We start from the raw sequence: 19,267 nt of genomic DNA, 5'->3' as shown, positions 1-19,267 counted from the left end.
TTGTTGCCATGGGTACAGGTGGCATAGCCCTGCAGTATTTTAAGCATGAAATGATGTTGATGACATCACATTTTATGTAAACATAATGATTATAGACTTAATCCTGCAGGGTGCTGATCACAAATGTTCACTTATGTCTCATAGCAGAGGGAACGAAGGAAGAAATCATCAGTGATGGGAATATCGCAGACTCACAGGCCACTGAGCTTCAGTTATTTCCAAAGCTCAAACAACTTTCAAATGAGCATTAGAATGTAAAAAATTACATTTACAGGCAAACCTTGCTTAAACAAGAAACAAGGTATTTAAAAAAGTTAAAAAAAAAAAAAATCAAATAGAAATACATTTACTCCAACCAAAAAACTAAAATCCCAAAGCAAAACAAAAAATAACAGAATGACTGCTTATCTGTTTATGGCAAAGAGTGTCGTCTGTCCCAGCTTTTTGCATCAGTTAGAAAGAAAAGAATGTAAATTGACAAACAGAGCAGACGACCACCACTTGAGTCCCTCTCATCCCCCAGAGAGACAATTCAAGGCAAATAGTCGTAGAAAGATCATAATGACTGAGGGTTCCCGCAGTCTGACCAACGTCAAACACATTCCTTCATTTTTCCAAACTTTTTTTTCTCTTCACTTCTTTTTTTTTTCCAGGGGTTTGAAATCCAAGTGTAAATACATATTGAGGAGTATTTACAATAGTGGTCATGTTGGTGGGAGAGGGAGCTAACTGAGCGAGCCGACGAGCTGAGTGTGCGACTATTTCTTCAGTTCTAATGTGTGTGATCTCAACTGCAAAGTGTATTTGTAACTGTAATTGTTGATCCTGTTTGTATATAAATATATCACCGATATGAAGTGAGTACTTGTGTCAAATTTGCAGCATTTTCCCCTCTCTCTCTGTGTGTGTGTGTGTGTGTGTGTGTGCTTATTTGATGTGGCTTGGCTGTGGTGATTTCGGGTTGTTTGAGAACTTCCCAAGAGCAGGCTGCCAGACCAGAGAACGGAGCAGGCAGAGACAGCCATTGTTTTGGTATCTTGGCCTTGTGTGCGCGTGTGTGTTTGAGTGTGTGTGTGTGTGTGTGTGTGTGTGTGTGTGTGTAAGAAATAGAGAGGGACAGAGGGAAGGAAAAAGAGACTGAGATTCATTTGAACAGCAGCAGTGCAAAGCATTTTCCACTCGGCTTTTAAACACAAAAGCATGTGCCTGCGTTCACGCACACAAACAGAACATGCATCCACATAACATACAAACACACAAATCCCTCACAACCACATTAGCTGAGGGAATTCTCAGGGAAAGACGTTTTTTTTTTTTTTTTTCTTTTACATTGCACAACAAGCTGAATCCTTTACCAAACCTCTCCCTCCAGTTCGAAACCACACACCAAGATTTGATCAGCTTTCCCAAAAACATCGCAACACTTTGGATACTCACAGTTTTGTTCTGGCTTATGTTTGTTCAAAATTGTGATTTCAAGGCGAAACCGCTCAGGGAAAAAAAACAAAGCGAAGTCAGCATTTCAACTGTGGTCAAAACATTCAGGTCATCTGTAGACATTTTGAAGGAAATGTGCTGTTCTTACCACTATAGTCTACAGCTGTCTCCTTCACCTAGCCTTCGAAATGTTTCTCAGCAGGGCATTTTGTATATGTAACGTCCATGACGAGAGTCTGCTCTTTTTGTAGGATATTGCCTCGGATGTTGTAAGACTGGCAGAAAATGACATAAACCTTTGCCTGGTACCCTCAAACACAATCTAACATGATTTATCATAGACTCTATAAAACATGGATATAAAATGCTATCTCCACTTAATGTTTGATCAGTCTAGAAACAAGCGAACAGCTAGAACTAAGGCAGGCCTTTAAAAACCTCTCAAACAGCTACAACTTAGCCACACAGCAATTTATGGAAATGTATGTGTTACTCTTATAGTTAAACATCAAAACAGGTGAGTTATAAACTGCTTAGTAACTCTCAATAACGTTCGATAATGTGCTTTTTATCCTCTTCACCAATGTCGAGCATTATAGTTCAGGTTAAGAGGACCCACACGTGAAGGATTTGGATTTGCCGAAGCAAGTTTAGACCACTTAGCTTTCTCTTAAAGGGGTATTTGTGTGTGTGGATGTGAGAGTGTGTTTCCCTGATTTATACTTATGATCGTATACCAAACCATACATCCAATCTCTAATTGTAATTCGCTCTATGACTGGAAAACGATACATTTCTAGGATTCTGCAAAACCTTCCCTTTAGAAAAGCTTTTGCTCCTCGCAAGTATAAAAATGCAGGAAACACACATACACACATTCTCTCCCTCCTCGAGGTTCCCCAGTGCTTTCCAGCATAAATAATCCCCTCAGTCTGCTGGCTCAACACTGATTGGAATCTAGACGCCGTGCTCAATTGTGGGTAGATGTGGGAAAGTGGGGTGCCCTGAGCGTGTGTGTGTGTGTGTCCGTGCTTCGTGCTGCTTCAAGGCCATGAACACAATAACGGAGGGGTGTCCACCTCTGTGAGGCCTGGCCTCTAAAAACCTCTGTTTAGAACTAAGGCTGGCAAACGGATCTGCAACCATAGACTCACAAACGCAATCCAAACTCATACTCTGAAATGATAGCATATTTTCTACAAAAATCACAAAGAGCAAACAACTTTTTTACCGTTAGCTAGTCAGCCAGTGAGCAAGTGAGCCATTAACTCTTATAGACCAGCAACACTGCTGCAACACTCTGTACCAATACAGGGGGTTAAGATCCAGGCTCCACAAGGTTTTATCAGCTTTTCTGTGTCCTAGCAGAGACCAGCTGGAGTTTTATGTGGAGATTCTGCAGAGAATTATGAGATTCTGTGTGGAATTATTAGTGGGTTTCAATGTCATGTGATGTTATGTGTTGTGTATGGCAACTGCTGACCGTTACCAGGTTTATGTAGATATTTGGCAGCAGCGTTAAGGCTGTCCGTTTCGATCAGATAAGCCCAGCTCCCTCGACACTCAGACATTATTATGTTACTGTATGTCTTTCCTGGATTGTGGCCCATCCAATAAATCACAGTCGGTGCCTCTGCTCACCTTGGATTCGGGGTGACTGTCATTAAAGTTTACAAGTCATCATTCAACATGTTGTTAAGGTTTTTTGATTGTATTCAGGTTTTATGATTTATAAACACGCGTACAAAATGAAATTCACTCACTGCCTGCCTTTCAATGAACAACAAAAAAATATATTGGAAGTAAACATCTTCAGTGACATAGGTTATTATGCAACATATTTTATCACTCCTAGACGACCACATGATGACAGCTAACTTTAGCGTTCAACCACATCTTGGCTAACATTATGTGAGCTGACATTCTAAGCTAAGTTCAGTTAACTATAATAGCATTAGAATTAAAATACAGAATCTATTTGGGGTATCAGAAGGGTTCTGGTTTCCATGTTGTCCAGCATAAACTTTCTCTGCAGTGTAATCCTGGATTCCTGAAAACATTTAGCTTGAAGTAATGCAAATACAAGACTTCTGCGTGCAAGTGAAACTGGCCATTTGCCTGAAGATGTGCCCGCTTGACGCAAATTCCATTCTTACGTCTAAAGTGTCTTGTCTAAATGTTTACATATATGAACTGTGGAGAAAGTCATGGCTGTAAGTCCCTTATTGCTAGCCCTTGGCATAAACCCTGTTGCTCCAAAAGGACATAGCATCATCAGACAATGCCCTGTGCATTCAGAAACTGGGTAAGGTGTAACTTTTGGCCTTCCTATTGTAATGTGTAAAACAACAACAAGGTAATATTGGCTTTAGACACTTCCTACTTTACAATACTAAAAGCTAACATTGACCAATAGTAGACCAATAGTAGTGCTGTTCATCATGAGTTTAGTTTTGCCCAAGATATCTGCCTCACAATGTTGCTTATTGTGTGCTGATGATAGATTAACATAGGATCTTTGTTATATAGCAATGACACAGGTCTTTTGCCTGATTTTTTAAAGTGTCTTAAGATAACATTTGTTGTGAATTGGCGCTATGCAAATAATGATTTATTGATTGATTAACATTTGGCTAAAAACCCCTTCCATCCAACCATGGTCTTTTCGATCGCCTACATTCATCAATCAATGAATTAAACATTGGTCAATTTTTTAATTATACAACTTTAAAACTGGAAAACAGCAGTATGCAAATATAAGAGCATTTTGAGCTTCCCACTCCCCAGAGAAAGATGGCCGTTTATGAGTATAGTCCATACTGTAGCTTAGTTGAGTCAGCTGGAACTGCAATATGGCAGCTTGTTCAATTTGATGTCACCACTTTTTTCCAATAAAATAGACATTTAATAACCCCAGATTATTTTCATGCAAATTACATGATTATTTCATCCCAGCCAACCAAAAGTGGGTGGAAAGTGGACGGTTTGCCTTGCCCACTCCCCCCTAGCATGCTACTCCAGCTTTGGTCTCTGATACTTCACCGGCTGCCATGTGCTTGTCAGCTCAATTCAAGATTAATTTGACTGCAGATCCATCATCGGTATATCTCAGTGTGTTGAGTCAGCCTTATGCCACACATCAAAAGCAGAGGGCGACACACAGGGAACTGTATCAAAACCCAAACCAAATGGGAGCCAACTACAGTTGAAAAGGGGGCTGAATTCCTACCTCTATTTTCTCTCTCTGGCAATTCCCAGGGCGGTTCTTACCAATTTTGTAAAAAAAGGAAAAAAAAGAAAAGAAGAAGATGAACTGTTGAGTGTGACTCAGAAATGTAACAAATGAGGCCATTGAGGGAAAAGAGCCAAGATGGAAATATCTCCATTTACTATAGGTGGATGGGTAGCATATGAGAAGATATGCGTATGTAGATTATAGTGTCCCTTTCTTTAGCACGTAGCTGTATGATTAGCTCATTAGCACCTAAGGCTGAGGGAGTTATTGTTAGCATTTACATGTCAAGGAAATGAGCTGGCTGTGACTCTCCTCGCTATTGGACCTTTGGGTGCTATAAACTTCTTCTATTCATATTAGCTTTGCGTTGACTTTGTTTTTTAGTAGAACAGTGTAACGTTTCTCTGCATTAAATTATGAAAATGTTAGAAGTAAAACTAAACCTAATTTTTATCTTCTCACCAAATCAGGTATAATACATAAGAGTGCAAAAAAATAGCTTCTTTTTAGTTACCCTAATGATTAAAAATTACACTTCAAGCAATTAAAGTCAATGCAAACCTATCACAAATGAGAGAAAAGCTCATTAGCTTGAGAAATATCAGTGCATTTTATTGGTGAGTCCCCAGTCCAAATGAAATAAAAGCAGCCTCGGCCACGTAGGGAGACGTACACACAGACATGGGTTTGGATGGAGATGGTGAGTGGAAAACAAGACTTTCTTTGAGCACATTTTAATTAGCAATGTTCATAGCTTGGCTGCGCTCTTTTATGATTGGACCACTGAAAGCCTTTTTGTTTACCTAATGAAACACATCGAGGGGTATGTTCCTGAATTAAATTGTGTTTTTGTATGTGTGCTTGCATCCATTTATTTTCTATGTATCTGTTATATGGTTGAGTACCCACATTCTTTTTTGGCGTAATAGACTTTCTATTGGCAGAGAGAAGAGGCCATAGAAGGAGATTGAGATAAAAGAAATCCTAGCGCTCTGTTTTCCCTCCAATCCTAAATAGTTGTTTTAGGGAGGCAGCCATTGGCCATAATTGTTGAAATGGGGTCAGGTGTTTGTCTGTCCTGCTTATGATTCACTATAGTGTCTGTGTTTTAGTAATCTGGAGTAAGATCTGTGGTGAAGGGCAGCCCAACCTCAGACAGACCACATAGATTGTGTTATGCATAGAGTCCTGCTGTGGGATCCTTTTATAAACATGTCTTACTCTAAACTCTCTCTGTGATCTACCAGTCTATGTAGAAGAGGCTTATTGTATTATTTACCATTTATCTAACATATACAGTGCATATATCGTGGATGTACTGAACATATGAAACAAAGCGAGGTGTGCATTTATCAGATGAAAATATAAGAAAAGCCCCGAGGTTTACAGCTTGTTTTTTAGGGGGAGAGAGAGAGATCAGTGGTTCCTCATGTATGGAGGCTGTAGTCCTCTAAGTGGCCTGGGTTTGACCACATTGATGTCTAGAAGACAGCCAGCGGCATCCACCTGTCACGCACAGCCACAAAATACCTCCTGGGCATTTTAAAACAGGGTCTAATGGGAATTGACTGTTTTGGAGACAGCCTCAAGTGGACGCTCAAGGAACTGTAGTTTCTTTATTTTTTTGCACTTCCCCTGTATTTTTTAACAGGCTTCAAAGGATTGTAGCAAAAGAGAAAACAAATAGAAAAGCTGAGAGTGATCTGATGTAAAACAATTCATAAGCTCTGCTTCATGTTTATTAAGAACAAAAGCAGCCGAGGTGTGAAATGTCCGAAGGGTATGACACATGCGGGTGTATCTGTTTTGGGTTTGTTAAGTAAGGTTAAATACCGAGCAGGAACCTGAAACACTGCTTGGTTCCATGTGTACACTTTCTTGGTGAAGATATAACTCAAGTCATTGGTTGTGTGTGCATGGGATCACACGGCTTCAGGAACAGTCAATTATGTAGGGATTTAATGCATTCTCTTCAAGCCTCAGTTTAATAAGGAAAAAAAAACAACAAATCCAATGACAGATTTTGTTAAACAGTAATCAACACCAGGAAAATTGAAAGATAAAATATAATTCTGATGAGAGTATAATCGGCTGGGATATCCTGAGAGGGCCTCTAAGGGGATTGCATCATCACATTGTGCCTGCTGTGGTGATGTTATCTTGGACAGCTGCAGGGGGGGGGGGCGGGGCCAGGGTCGAGGCTCTCAGAGAATCAAGAGGCAGCCAGTTGCCAGCAGATCCCCTCCATAGAGACCCACCTGCTTCATATGTCCATTTTTTCTTTAAACCCCTCAAAGGGATTCCCTGAGTCTTCTATGTCCACTGGCCCCCGTGTCTTTGAAGTCATGATCCTACGTGTTTTCATAGCATTGAAGTTATTATCCTATGGTTGTGTCGTGTCAGGTGTTTGATCCAAAACTTTGTTTGAAGTTTTACAGGGAACTCTTAATGTAACTCTTGGTCACAGGCCAAACACATTAGATCTATTTAAACCGATGCAATTACAAGAACCAATGATGATCCCAACCAATCATTCATAGAGTCTATTTATGAATCAGAGATTCAGTTAGATCTATGTTTTATGTAAAGGGACATTAGCATCAATGGTTGGCAGTAGCTGGCATGCATATGGCAGTGCTACTAATTCAATTAAAAGCCCTTGAAGAAGAAGGAGCCCAGCCCAGCCTAATACCATCAATTAAGGGTTGCTTTGCCGTCTGACCAAAATCCCACACCCCATTTGTGTGATTCATATGGGAAAATATGCCTCTTTGTCCACGAGGTCAACCAACTCTTTGGAGAAGCTGGCTTAGGGTCAGGAAACAGTAGTTGAGGGTGTAGGAGTGGAAACGGAGACGGTAGGACGGGGGGTTGTTCTACTTGATAAGCCAGAGCATGAGGTCATTTTGAGTGGGAACTCGGGTTATGACAACGTCTTTATAGTGAAACAGCTGGCCTTACCGGGAAGCTCTTTCTTACCACTGCTGCCCAATGCTTGCTCGTAGGTCGGTTAACTTTATGTCTCTGTGAATAACAACAAATAGCACTATGAAGAGGTGCCCTGTATGGGTTAAGGGAGAAATTTAACCAAGGCTTATTGACAATGCATCAATCAGCATTGATTAATTTGATCATATTTGCAGGGTTTCTATTTTCAATCACAAGTAATTCCTCTCAATTTATAGACCCAAAAACATTTTTCTCTTAGTTTTATTAAGTTGCAGCTCAGAGGGAGTTCAGTTATGATGCCTGTCATGGATCCGGATGCTGACAATTAATATCATTTTGGCAATGATTGAATCTTATTACAAGAGATTTATATTAAATTAGTGAGAAAAAAAAAAGAGTACAGGGTGTTTCGAGTGAGGAAGCAGAAAGCCAAGTTGGCACAGATTTGCAACCTTTAAAAGGGTTTCATTTTATTTTCCAAAGTCACAGTAGTCCTTTTCCACACTAAAGCAATTTTTGAATTTTAATGGTTCAATAAATGTATTAATTTAATTGCATCTTTTTTGAGTAAACAGTCTCCTTGATCTTTTTTGGCGCTTGCAGAAGAGATAGATTCCACATGAACCTCTCAGACGTTCAGTCTGTTAGTAAAGTATCTACTTGTCAAGAGTGTATGGGTTCCTCGTGTTTTTGGAAGCCAAAAAAAGAGCATGTGACATTTTGCCAATGTGGCAATTGAATCAGGACGCATCACCACACTGTCATTCATCCATGTCACTGTTCAGTAATCAAAGTTAACAGCATGAACTATTGTGTACGATTTCATCAGTTCTGTTTTATTGAAGCCTTATGTGAGCTGTTATTTCTTCAGCATCTCGCATAAACTGACGACAGTGATGCAAAAACAAGCTTTGTGTTTGAGTGGCAGGGTGCACCCCAGTAGTCCATGCTCCCCTCAATCCAACCACCCCTGCAGTTTGTCTCCAACTGAGCTCGCCATGGAGACTAAAACGCTTTTTGGCTCAGGTTGAGAGGAGATCTATGTATGTGTGTGTGTGAGTGTATATGAGTCATTATTAGGAACGTTTTATCATTTCATAATGGAATGGAAACAGCATGTGTGCGAGGTTAGTGCTGCACAATGCTTGGGTATCACTTTATGTAATCCTCTGTCATTAAAAAAAGAAAAGCTCATGCAGGATCCAGCAGAAAAAATATTTTAATTGTGCATTTTATAGTATAGTTTTGTTTTATTGTGTAGTGCTTTGACTCACATTAACATTATTCACTCACTTTGGCTGCATTTATACAGTATAACCCTTTGCTTGGTTGGTTATGAGAATTTACATCACAATCTCTTCTGTGCTGTGGAAATGTTTCTCAGTTAGCCCTGGCGCTTTGATAGAGAATATTATTACATTTTGATTAGTCCCCACTGTTAGCACAGCAATATTGCAACGCTGAGTCTCATCAAATGTGTCCCGTGCTAGAAAGGAAAAAATATTACATTTCCTGTTTTTAATTTTGAACAGAAAGTTGAGCTGGGACATTGGCAGCCCAGTAGAGGAGATTAAAATGTGTGTGACTTCACTTTTTCTTTTTTCTTTTTTCTTTTTTTTTTTCCTGTGAAAAAGATTTGGAGAAAATTATGCAGGAAGTAATGCGGCTTTCCCTGAAACTTAATGTTTCCTGTGGGAACAGCAGCATTGTAACACAGTTTATCAACGTCTCAGTCCACATTTCCACTGAGCGTTTCTGCTAAACTGTGTCTAGTTCTTGTGAAAAGAAATGCAGTAATGTTCTCCTGAAATACTGAATAGTATACAGTGAATATTTTTAAAGGTAGGATTAGTGTAAGGTTAATGTAAGAGCCACAACTATTAATATTAGCCTTACCTTTACTATCATTATGCTAAATGTTGATGTGCAGAATCAGTCCTACCTATTTCATCATCATTATTGTTGATTAATGATCAGTTCTAACGTACTTTTACCTTTACGTCTCTCATTGTAGCTACAAATCACTTTTATTTTTTGACGTTTAATCTTTCTTCCTGACACAGTTTTGGCAGATGGCTGTTCAGAATGAGTCCAGTTCTGCTTCTTAAAGGCTCTTTTTTTTTCATCACGTCATTACTGTAACTATGCCTTTTAAATGTTGCATCATGCTGTGCTGATGCTGGAATTAATGTAAACTTTTTGTAAAGTGCTTTGAGATAACATGTATTATCTAAATAATGACTTATTGATTGACTGATTGATATTCATGATTTTTCACATTAAAGTTCTACCTTAACATAGATGACAAACACCCTGCACACACATGTCAGTCCCTGTGTTAGCTGGAAGTAGTGCACTAGCATGTCTCGCCATTTTTATTCTAATTGGATGTTCACTTCTCTGAAACCATTACTCAAAAATGCTCATTCAAACTTTTATTTCAGCCTCTAAATTCAAAGATGACTACCTCATTTGCAGTAGTGTCAGCGGTACAGAGAGCAATGCAGAATTAAAACAAACTGAAAACAATTAACCCCGAGGTAAAGTGGCTTAAGATCTGGAATTGATGACCACGAATGAGATCGACAATCTTGTGAGTGTGTTGTAAATAATTCCTCCTTTTGGGATTGTTAAGCTGCGTGTAACTTTCAAAGGTCAGAGTAAAGTCTCAGTACCTCAAGCACTCGACTCTTAGTAGAGTCATGGGTAACACAGATCAAGATGTCAGCTCGCACATTAGAAAAACAATATGGAATAGAAGTGAATAGAGTAGTATCATCTGTATAAAGATGGATATTATAGACTGTTATCAAAGAGACACTATTATCAGGGTATGCTTTAAATAAACATCATAAGTCATGTGTATTATGAACAATATGGTAATTATATGGGGGCCACGCAAAAGGTTTAAGATCAAGCCCAATATTTAAGCCAGGCATCAGTTTTATCCTGTTGATCCATTTCTTCTTCTTTTGCTTCTTAGGTCAGAGACGGGGATCTACAAATTCACTCATCGCCTCTCCCTCAAAGAGCGCGTGACGAAGGCGGAGAAGACTACGTCCGACCGACCCTCATCCTACAGGAGACGTTCTTTGAGCGTGGACTGGTAGGCCTTAAGACCATCTCATACCCTGTCTCGTCCCATTTTTCTCATGATCTTTAAATACAGCTTCCTTGCCTTACTCCTCCCTCGTCAGAAACATCCTAAAACTGTGGCAGTACACAGACTTGAGCCCCAATCTATCAGGCTCTTCTCAAACGATCAAAAATATAATTGGATCCGACTGATTAACTTTTTTAGAGCACCATTTGGAGAATATTTTGATAATCCTACTTGAAAACCAAAAAGGGACACTTAGCAAAAGAGATACAACTGCCAGGTCTTCTTGCTATGTTGTGTCTGTACAAACTCAAGAGAGAGGTTGAGGAGGATTGGGGGCTGGTGTTTGGGGCGTGGGTAAGGAGTGGGCTGAGTGGCGATAGGCTGTGCTCTGTCTCTGGGTCTGGGTTTCGTTCAAGAGCGCCAAGTAGCTCCAGTGGCGCCGGCTCATCTTGCTTTTGTAAAGCTCCAGTCCTCAGGCAGCTGATGAAAGGAGTTTGAAAGCTTTCCATCACGAGGGCTGCCTTCCCAGTCCCCACCCATGGGACTCCTTCCCAGTCTCCCCTCTTTTTCGCTTAGCCTCTACTAGTTTATCTACCCATCCATCCTGCTGTGCGTCTGTCCATCTGGCATCCCCCCTTGAGCTTCCTGCTGTGAAGTCTTGGCTCTTCTTTCATACTCCTCTCACTTGTGGGAAAATAGACCTGGATTTAAGCGGATCTTACACTTCCTTTGCACTTAATTTGGTCAAGTAAAAAATGTCCAACCAGTCTCGGCTTTTAAACAGGTTCCAGGTTTCTAATTGCTGCGCAGGGACTACAGTAGCTGTTTAGTAGAGTTACTTTGCGGTTTCTGGAGTTACAGGTGTGGGATTCTCTGAGGTCCCATCTAATCATGCTAACACCCAGTGTGAGGTCTTTCGAGGTCTTTTTGTCGGCCTTACGAGACCTACTGTGTGGTCTTGGACTAATGTTGCGTTGTGTGGTCTGCCAGCAGAAATGTGGTGTTAAGTGTATGAGCATTCGGAGTGTAATGTGCAGTGTGAGGTCCTTCACTTTACAGCTTCGTGTTTTCCTCGATGTTGCGGGAGAGGGGACCTGGCCTTTAAAGTTCAGGATCTGGATTGATGTAGTCTGGTTTTAATGAAACGCAGTGGGTTGATTGGACATGCTCATTTACAAGAGGAATGGGGGGGGGGGGGGGGGGGGGGGCTCAACTACAGCTTGATTCTGACTTTCTCCGGCGGCGAGCCACCGTTGGGGAAGTGTGACTGGTCTTTTGTGACATAATAAACAAGGGACCCCTGGAGGTGAAGGGGGGCTGAGTCACGATGATGGGAGGTGAAACCAGGTTGGTCCGGCTTCTGACAAGACCAGTGCAGCTCCTCTGGAATGCACAGTCATCAAGGCGATCAGAAAGAAAAGACGTGTTTGTAGCATTTATTGGAGAAAAAAAATCCCATGACTCAGTTGCATTTTTGGAATTGTTGTACATTGAAGGTACTTCCTTTAGCCCTGTCTGGGGACTGGTTTAATCATTTTTATCATGCAATGAGGCCCAGCTCAGTGTCGGGGCTTCCCTATCTTTATCGATTCATATTCTATGCCATGAGTCAGAGGCTGAAAAGCCGTTGAAGAAAGCTCACACTGGCATGTTTATGCCTTTTAATGAAAGTGAAATCTGGAAATGTGAGGTTATCAACCAATATGCCTGGAAACTTCTCAGCAGTGCTCGGCAATAAAGGACTCTCAGGTGACTTAACACTTTACTATCTATTAAGCGGACCGCTGCCGTTATGTCGATTCTTGTCAGATACCCAAACAAACCGGGTCTATTAAGGGAATTCTGAGCCAAGGCAGCCCCATATACAAGCTGGAAACCGGAGGTGTTTTGTAGCTTTATCAAAGTTTGTAAGAACTGGCAGGGCCTTGGGCGAGTGTGATGATAAAAGATAATGGCAGTCTTATTGTTATTAGTAATCAAGGTAAATGGCCTCGAGGGGTATGAGTGGAGAGAAAGTAGGAGGAGTGGGAGGGTGGGAGTAATACATGAGAAATAGGGGAGTTTTTGCTTCTTGTTAAGACATGTTTTGAAACCATCAGTATCGAAATTACAATGTACATTTGTTACATAATTGGGAAACTGATAGCCTTAAAAAGCCATTTTAGAACCTATTAACTGTGCCACACACTGCAGCTGATATATAAAGGGAATTCTACATTATGAGAATATTATTTCACTATCTAAACTAATTCACTCGGCTAAACATAGGTCTCCTCTCCTGATGTGTATATTTGCTGCATTGTTTCCTGTCCCTTTATTGGACACAGGAGACGTCGAGTACAGACCACACTTGGGTTATAAAAAGACATTTAATCTGCTCCGGCATAGTGCCAGTAAATAAATCTTTATTTCCATATCCTCTCATGGTGACAGTGAGGTAGTTCCAGTTATTTGCCGAAAACCCTTGAGTACAATGGAGAGGCAGCCACGCATGTCGGCCAAGCAGTTTTTATTTCCCAGAACAGTTCCCCTGCAGTACGCCTGGAGAGGAAACTCTATACATAACTATTTAAACATCACCCTGCATTACAGCATTCAGCACTTGAACCAAGTGGAAATTTAAAGAGTGCAGTTGATGACATCTTAACTTCAATGTCAGAAGGGAAAGAAATCTCCCGTTCCAATAATCAATATGCTAACACACACCCAAAGACCACCACGCAGACATACTACTTTACTCCATGACATCCATGCTCATACACACATCCACAAGACAACACACACAGTAAATGTTAACATTGTGTTGAGTTGGGTATGAAAGCGGGAGCACGGGTTCCAAAGTGCTAATCCATGTGAACTGTGCACAATCAATCAATAAGAACAGAGAGAAATCACCAAAGTCTGGGAAAGGAGGGCAATGCCCAAGAGGCCTGGGTGTAAAGTGCTTTTGGACAGTTTGCCACTGGCCTCATTTGGTTCTAATTTGATTTAATAATACCGGCTCTTTCTTTTTCATCCTCTCTTTAGAGTTTTCCTTTCGTCTGTGCCTGAGAGCTGTCAGTTTAAATGAGACAGACAAATAAAGAGGTCAGAGATTGCTTTAATTTCGCTCTTTAGAAATTCTGATCATAACACTCTGTTAAAGATCACTGAAGAATGGGAAAGATTCCTGATTTTCGGACATCTTACTTTTGCTCTTTGGCTGATTTAAAATGACGCCATCTTGAGAGTGTATGACACACAGAAAGCCTGGAGCCAAAGTTTAGAACACTATTTCAGTTTGATAATGTTTACATTTCCCATAGATACAACATTTGGTACTGTGTGTAGTATCTTATGATCTACAAAAGGTGAAACACTAATCACATGTAGGTGATTGGAAATCAGTCTTGTTGTACACTGTGTCAAACTGGATGGGGCTCACTTGTAAACTATAAATAAGAAGTGGACGTAGCCTCTTGGTTTCTAAAAGTCAAGCCAACGTGGAGGCAGCTACGGCGACTCTCACGGGACAAATTAGACAGGAAGCAAAAGCACAACAAATACGGAACAGTCTGCGACACCCGCGACATGTCAGTCAAGAAAAGTGATGACAAAACGATGAAGCGAATGTTCAGTGCAAGATTTGTGGCATTAAAATTGCAAACCATAGAAATATTAGTTTGATGCTTAGGACACTATTAGAGAACAGCGGAGACCAAAACAGGAAGTCTTAACTCGCCCTTAGCTAGAGAACAACAGGTACAAGGCTGTTCTTTGAGAGTGTTAAGCAACACAGCACGAAGTACATGCAGCCGCTGCTGTCGTGACGTGTCGCTTTTTGTTGTTGGCTATTTATATTTATCTTTAAATATTGTATGTTTATGTCATTTTACAGGAATAAAAAAATCTCACGCCTGACACAAGATTTTTTTTAATGAAAATAATAATCATCCCGATAATGATAATAATCTGCAAGTTCTCTTTCATTAGGTATTTTGAATAGTCGAGTACAGAGATGACAGTACATTTCCGTCCCTCGTCCTCAGATTGGATTTGAGTTGGATCGCTGTGCTTTGTCTCGTATTGATTTTTGACACTGCCGCATTTAATGATCGTTAGAAAATACAAGTGAGTCTTGTTTTAAACCTTGCCTTGAGGGACGATGAACATAAACATTATACAAAAAGAGTAAGGGAATGTGTGTTTGGGAGATTATGTATTTGTTGTAACAATGCTTCTTGGCGATAAATCTCATACCATTGTAAAGCCTGTTTATTTCCTTGTTTTAAATTGCGCCACATTTGTAAGGAGGATGCATTTGTGGGATTTGCAGCAGAGCTGTGCACGTCAGTTGCCCCCATAAGAAACTTGCCAAATCTTCTGTATCAATGCCAAACAGCTTATTTCTGCTGTTGACTCTTGTTTGGTGTCGATTAGTGGATTGGGTAAATAAAGTCTGAAGAAACAAGACATATTGGCAGTTTAACAGTTTATTTATTTAACAAACAGGAGCTTTCCAACGGTATGAGATTTATTGCCAAGAAGCTTTGTTACAACAACTTAAAAATCTTCCAAACACAAATTTTCCTACTTTTTGTGTGAAGGCCCTTCTGTATTTTTATTTTTTATTTTCAGAGCACACCATGTCTACTTTGCCCCTAGTCACTATCTGCTTCGATGTTTCTTTCGACTTTTCTCTCCACTGACTCCTTCCCTCTCACTCTCACCATGTTCACTCACATTGCCTGGTCCGAAGGAAAAGATTTAATTGGCCGAGTAACGTCACGTGTGACGAGCTGGACAAAAATGTATTGGTCTGTGACCTTCCTGGCTCGAATACCTCTTTGCTTGTGTAAGATGCCAGGAGTGATACAGACACACCGACACGCACGTTTGTACACACGCATGAGCTGACAGAAACACGCTCAGACAAAAAACACACACTTGCACGCCCATAAACAAACACATGAAGCCATGCACACAAACATTCACACAGCTCTGAAGTGTCTGCTTTACTTTGCAATTTTAAAATGATGCATAGCTTTAGGCATACATGTGTGCCTGCTCAAACACGCGCACACAATCAAACTGTACATTCGCTCAAATCTTACACACTCACACAATGTGTTCCTGACTCGAGATGCTACAGGCTTCACTTAGGGAGATTTATGAGGCTGGCTCCCTCTTGTCCTGTGTGTCTCCGACCTGATACTCTGGTTTCCACTCCAAACCTCAACTCAGCAAACAGGCACATAGACGGGGCAGGGGGAGTAGGGGAGGGAGAAAAAGTGGGATGTCAGAGGAGACTGAAATAGGTAAGAAGAGGAGGGTGGGAGGAGGAGGAGGAGGAGAGAGTGAGAATGATTGAGACTGAAGTGGATGAAAAGACAGATTGAAAAGTTGATGAAGAGCGACAGCAAGAATGAGTGACGAAGAGACCTGGAGACTGGACTGTGGAGTTGGAAAGAGAGAGGAAAAGGAGAAGTTAGGAAATAAAGAGTATGGGAGAAAAAAAAAATAAATGCAATGTTGTGCGTCTGTGTGTGTTACAGTGTGCTTGTGTGCAGAGACCGACAGCCAGTGGGTCAGAGGGCTGCTGTGGATCCATGTGTTGCTTATAAGCTGATAAAAGACAACCAAGGCAAGGAAACTACAGCTCTTTGCCCACTTTCTGTGAGCGTGTGTGTGTGTAGGTGTGTGTGTGTGTGTTTGGGGTCAGGCGCTGAAAGAAAATCAGTTGGGTACCCAGGAGGCCTTGTGGTTTGAAACTAGTCGTGGAAAATGGTTTGCAGATCAAGATAGGAAGGCCAGGTAGTGCAGACCTCGACACAAACGTCATGGACAGAGGAACAGAAGCACTGCGAGGGCCAACAAACAGGAAATATTTTTCTCTTCTCTTATTTATGATTCTCTATTCCCACTTCAAACTCAATCAGTCATCCATGTTTTCCACTCAATCGAAGAAATCTTCCACAATCGCTGTTAACCCTTTTCCTACCCAGTGTACCTGAAGGATCTTATCAAATAAACTAATGTACATTCCAACCATTATAGTTACTTTACATTACAATCCACCTATTGTTTCTCTTTAAATCAAATAATTTATGTCATCAGACCAAAATTTGTATATTGATTATTTTCGGAAATAGCAGTCCATTTTTATTTGAATCTGTATCTGTGTCTCTTTGTGGTGCGTGGACTTCATAAATGCTTCCATCTAAAAACGTCTGAATGAAGAGCAGGATGGAGCGGTGTATACGGGTGACTTTAAAAAGCCGAAAACAAGCATATTGACAGCGCCTTGAGATTAGGACGGATAAAAGGAAGTACCTATATATGACAACCAGTATTCCCCTGGAGTCCCAGGTACAGAAAAAAAAAAAGGATTTATTTTGACGAACTCCATCCCTTTGTTAATGTCGCCATTCATTTCCTGGTTCTTCAGTGGATCTGACACACCTCCACCTGACCACCAACTGACTTCTCCAATGTTTTGGCTCAGTGTGAACGATATACCTTATCGGTCTAGATTGTCACCGAGAGGCTCAATTTGAACCACTGCAAGTAAACAAGGCTCGAGATCTTATTGTGTCTCTTTGTAATGCTCCATCTACAGTAAAAGAAAAGGAAAATGGAGGGAGTCTCTTTCCTCAACGCTTCACTCTGCATCAGTACTTATTTAACTGTCAACAGCTCTCAACTGTCACATGAGTTTGTGAAATCATGCACGCACTGAGACTTTCCGTCCATCCATCCATCCATGTGAGTTATAATCTTTTTTACAAAGGATTTATCAGAGTCAGGATAATGACCCCTCACCCCCCACCCTACATCTCCATCACAGATAAACAGCCGTGGGACTTTAAACATGGCGCCCGGCCGGCGTGTGACTGAGAGAATTGGCCAACTGGTGGCTTCAGTGGCCAGGGGTCGCCCCCACCCCTCATCTCTCCCTAGCTGGGTGGGTGGCATATGGCGGTCCAGGCAGGGACCCCTTTGGTGTCACACACACACACACACACACACACACACACACACACACACACACACACGGCTATACAGAGAGACACACAGAAGGCCTGGAGCCACCCAGGCTGGGCCCACGATCGCCGTGGGAGACATGGTGTCACCAAGCATCTGACAGAGGAGGGGTTGTGTGTATGTTTGTGTCAGTGTGATCCCACCTTAGCCCCCCCCCCTCCCCCCCCCCCCCCCTCCTGAGAACGTCGTCCACTGCACGCCGCCACATCCCCATGGCGACTCCGCTGTTGTCTCTGCTCATCAAAATTAGAGAGATTTACCTCTGTGTGCACACATAGAGCACATGCACGCACACAGAGCCAACAGGTGGCAGGCCTTGCTCAGCCCAGCGGGAACACTTCAAAGGTTAAACATACAGCAGGCCGCCCACTCTTTCCCGAGGGAGAGAGAGAGAGAGAGAGAGAGAGAGTGAGAAGAAGAGGACAAGATAAAAGGAAAGACAGAAAAAGACGACGAAAAATCAGAGGTAAAGAGCATTGTGGTAGTAGGACATGTGGTGTGAAATGTACCTGGTGTTTTGTGATGAGTTACACACACAGCTGACTCTTCAAAGTCAGTCACTGAAGAGTGCCACAAACAAGTAAATGCAGAATGACTTCAGGGTTTTCTACAACACTTACTTTTTGACTGAGTATGACTAACAGCAGAAGTGTAAAAAAAGCAACATGGGTAGCCAAGATGTTAGCAAAGGCTTATCACAATCAAGCTATGTTCAGGGTTTTTTTTAACATGTAAAGAAGAAAAGTCTAAACTGAGTTGCTTTAAACTAACAAAGACAAATAAAATCTCTCCAGAAAAAAAATGTGGTACACATTCTCAGCACAGCCACCTAATCAAAAAGAGAACGGCTGAGGCATGAGTGGACAGCAAGTTCCAAAAACTGGATGACTCAATAGTGGAAAAACATCCTCGAAATGGTGTAAACTTGGTGTCAAACAAAAGAAAACGATCTCGATCTCATCTGGTATCAGTTTGCCTGCAACAGTCTAAAGTGTTTTCTCAGCACTTAAGAGGCTGCTCATTATCGAGAAGAACATCACATGAGCACCACAGGTCAGGTCAACAAACTGCTAATCAGGTACATTGCATCCAAGGAAGTTTTTTTCCGAGCCACATCTGGAAGGATCATCCTTCCACATCTCACTGTTTGGACACCTTGGCGACAGAGGATGTTTTTTAGCAAATGTGTTCCACTGAAACCTTAAAACACACCTGATACATACCTCATAGAAGTCTTACCCCGAGAAGCAGACCCTAAATAGTGTCGTCTTGGCCATACAGTTATAGGAAATCTCTGCACAGGGCTGCATGTATGGTTTCATATATTAGCGCAGATATGTGTGCGTTTCTTGTGTTGCCATGCCAACCTGGTGTGCATAAGGGACCGCAGGATGCAGTGTTAGCTAGGCCTCATGTTGCCTTTAAATTGATAAGAGCCAAACAGAGGGGACTGCTATATTCTAGTAATACTGCCCCCCCCCCCCTCTCTGCGTCCAGCAGCCTGCCTGCTTCCAGCCTGT

General features: G+C 41.4%; 2 protein-coding genes across 6 annotated transcripts in view; both read left to right on the top strand.

Annotated features, from left to right (window-relative positions):
- Nucleotides 1–19,267, top strand: part of LOC306842289 (heparan sulfate glucosamine 3-O-sulfotransferase 2-like) — a 264,943-nt gene that overhangs the window by 197,639 nt on the left and 48,037 nt on the right. The gene's annotated exons all lie outside the window — the stretch shown is intronic.
- Nucleotides 1–19,267, top strand: part of ankfn1b (ankyrin repeat and fibronectin type III domain containing 1b) — a 135,472-nt gene that overhangs the window by 88,226 nt on the left and 27,979 nt on the right. For 4 of the 5 annotated variants that reach the window (XM_079372423.1, XM_079372422.1, XM_079372421.1 and 1 more), the window contains one exon: nt 10,605–10,727. In XM_079372423.1, the coding sequence (XP_079228549.1) occupies nt 10,605–10,727 (123 nt within the window). Of the gene's footprint in view, nt 1–10,604; nt 10,728–16,258; nt 16,348–19,267 lie in introns of those variants that run through there. The other variant, XM_079372424.1, reaches the window with a different exon arrangement.

Source organism: Symphodus melops (assembly GCF_947650265.1).
Source record: "Symphodus melops genome assembly, chromosome: 21".
Lineage (NCBI taxonomy): Eukaryota > Metazoa > Chordata > Actinopteri > Labriformes > Labridae > Symphodus > Symphodus melops.
The sequence above is the reverse complement of the archived record's forward strand: the minus strand, read 5'-3'. Positions and strand labels throughout refer to the sequence as shown.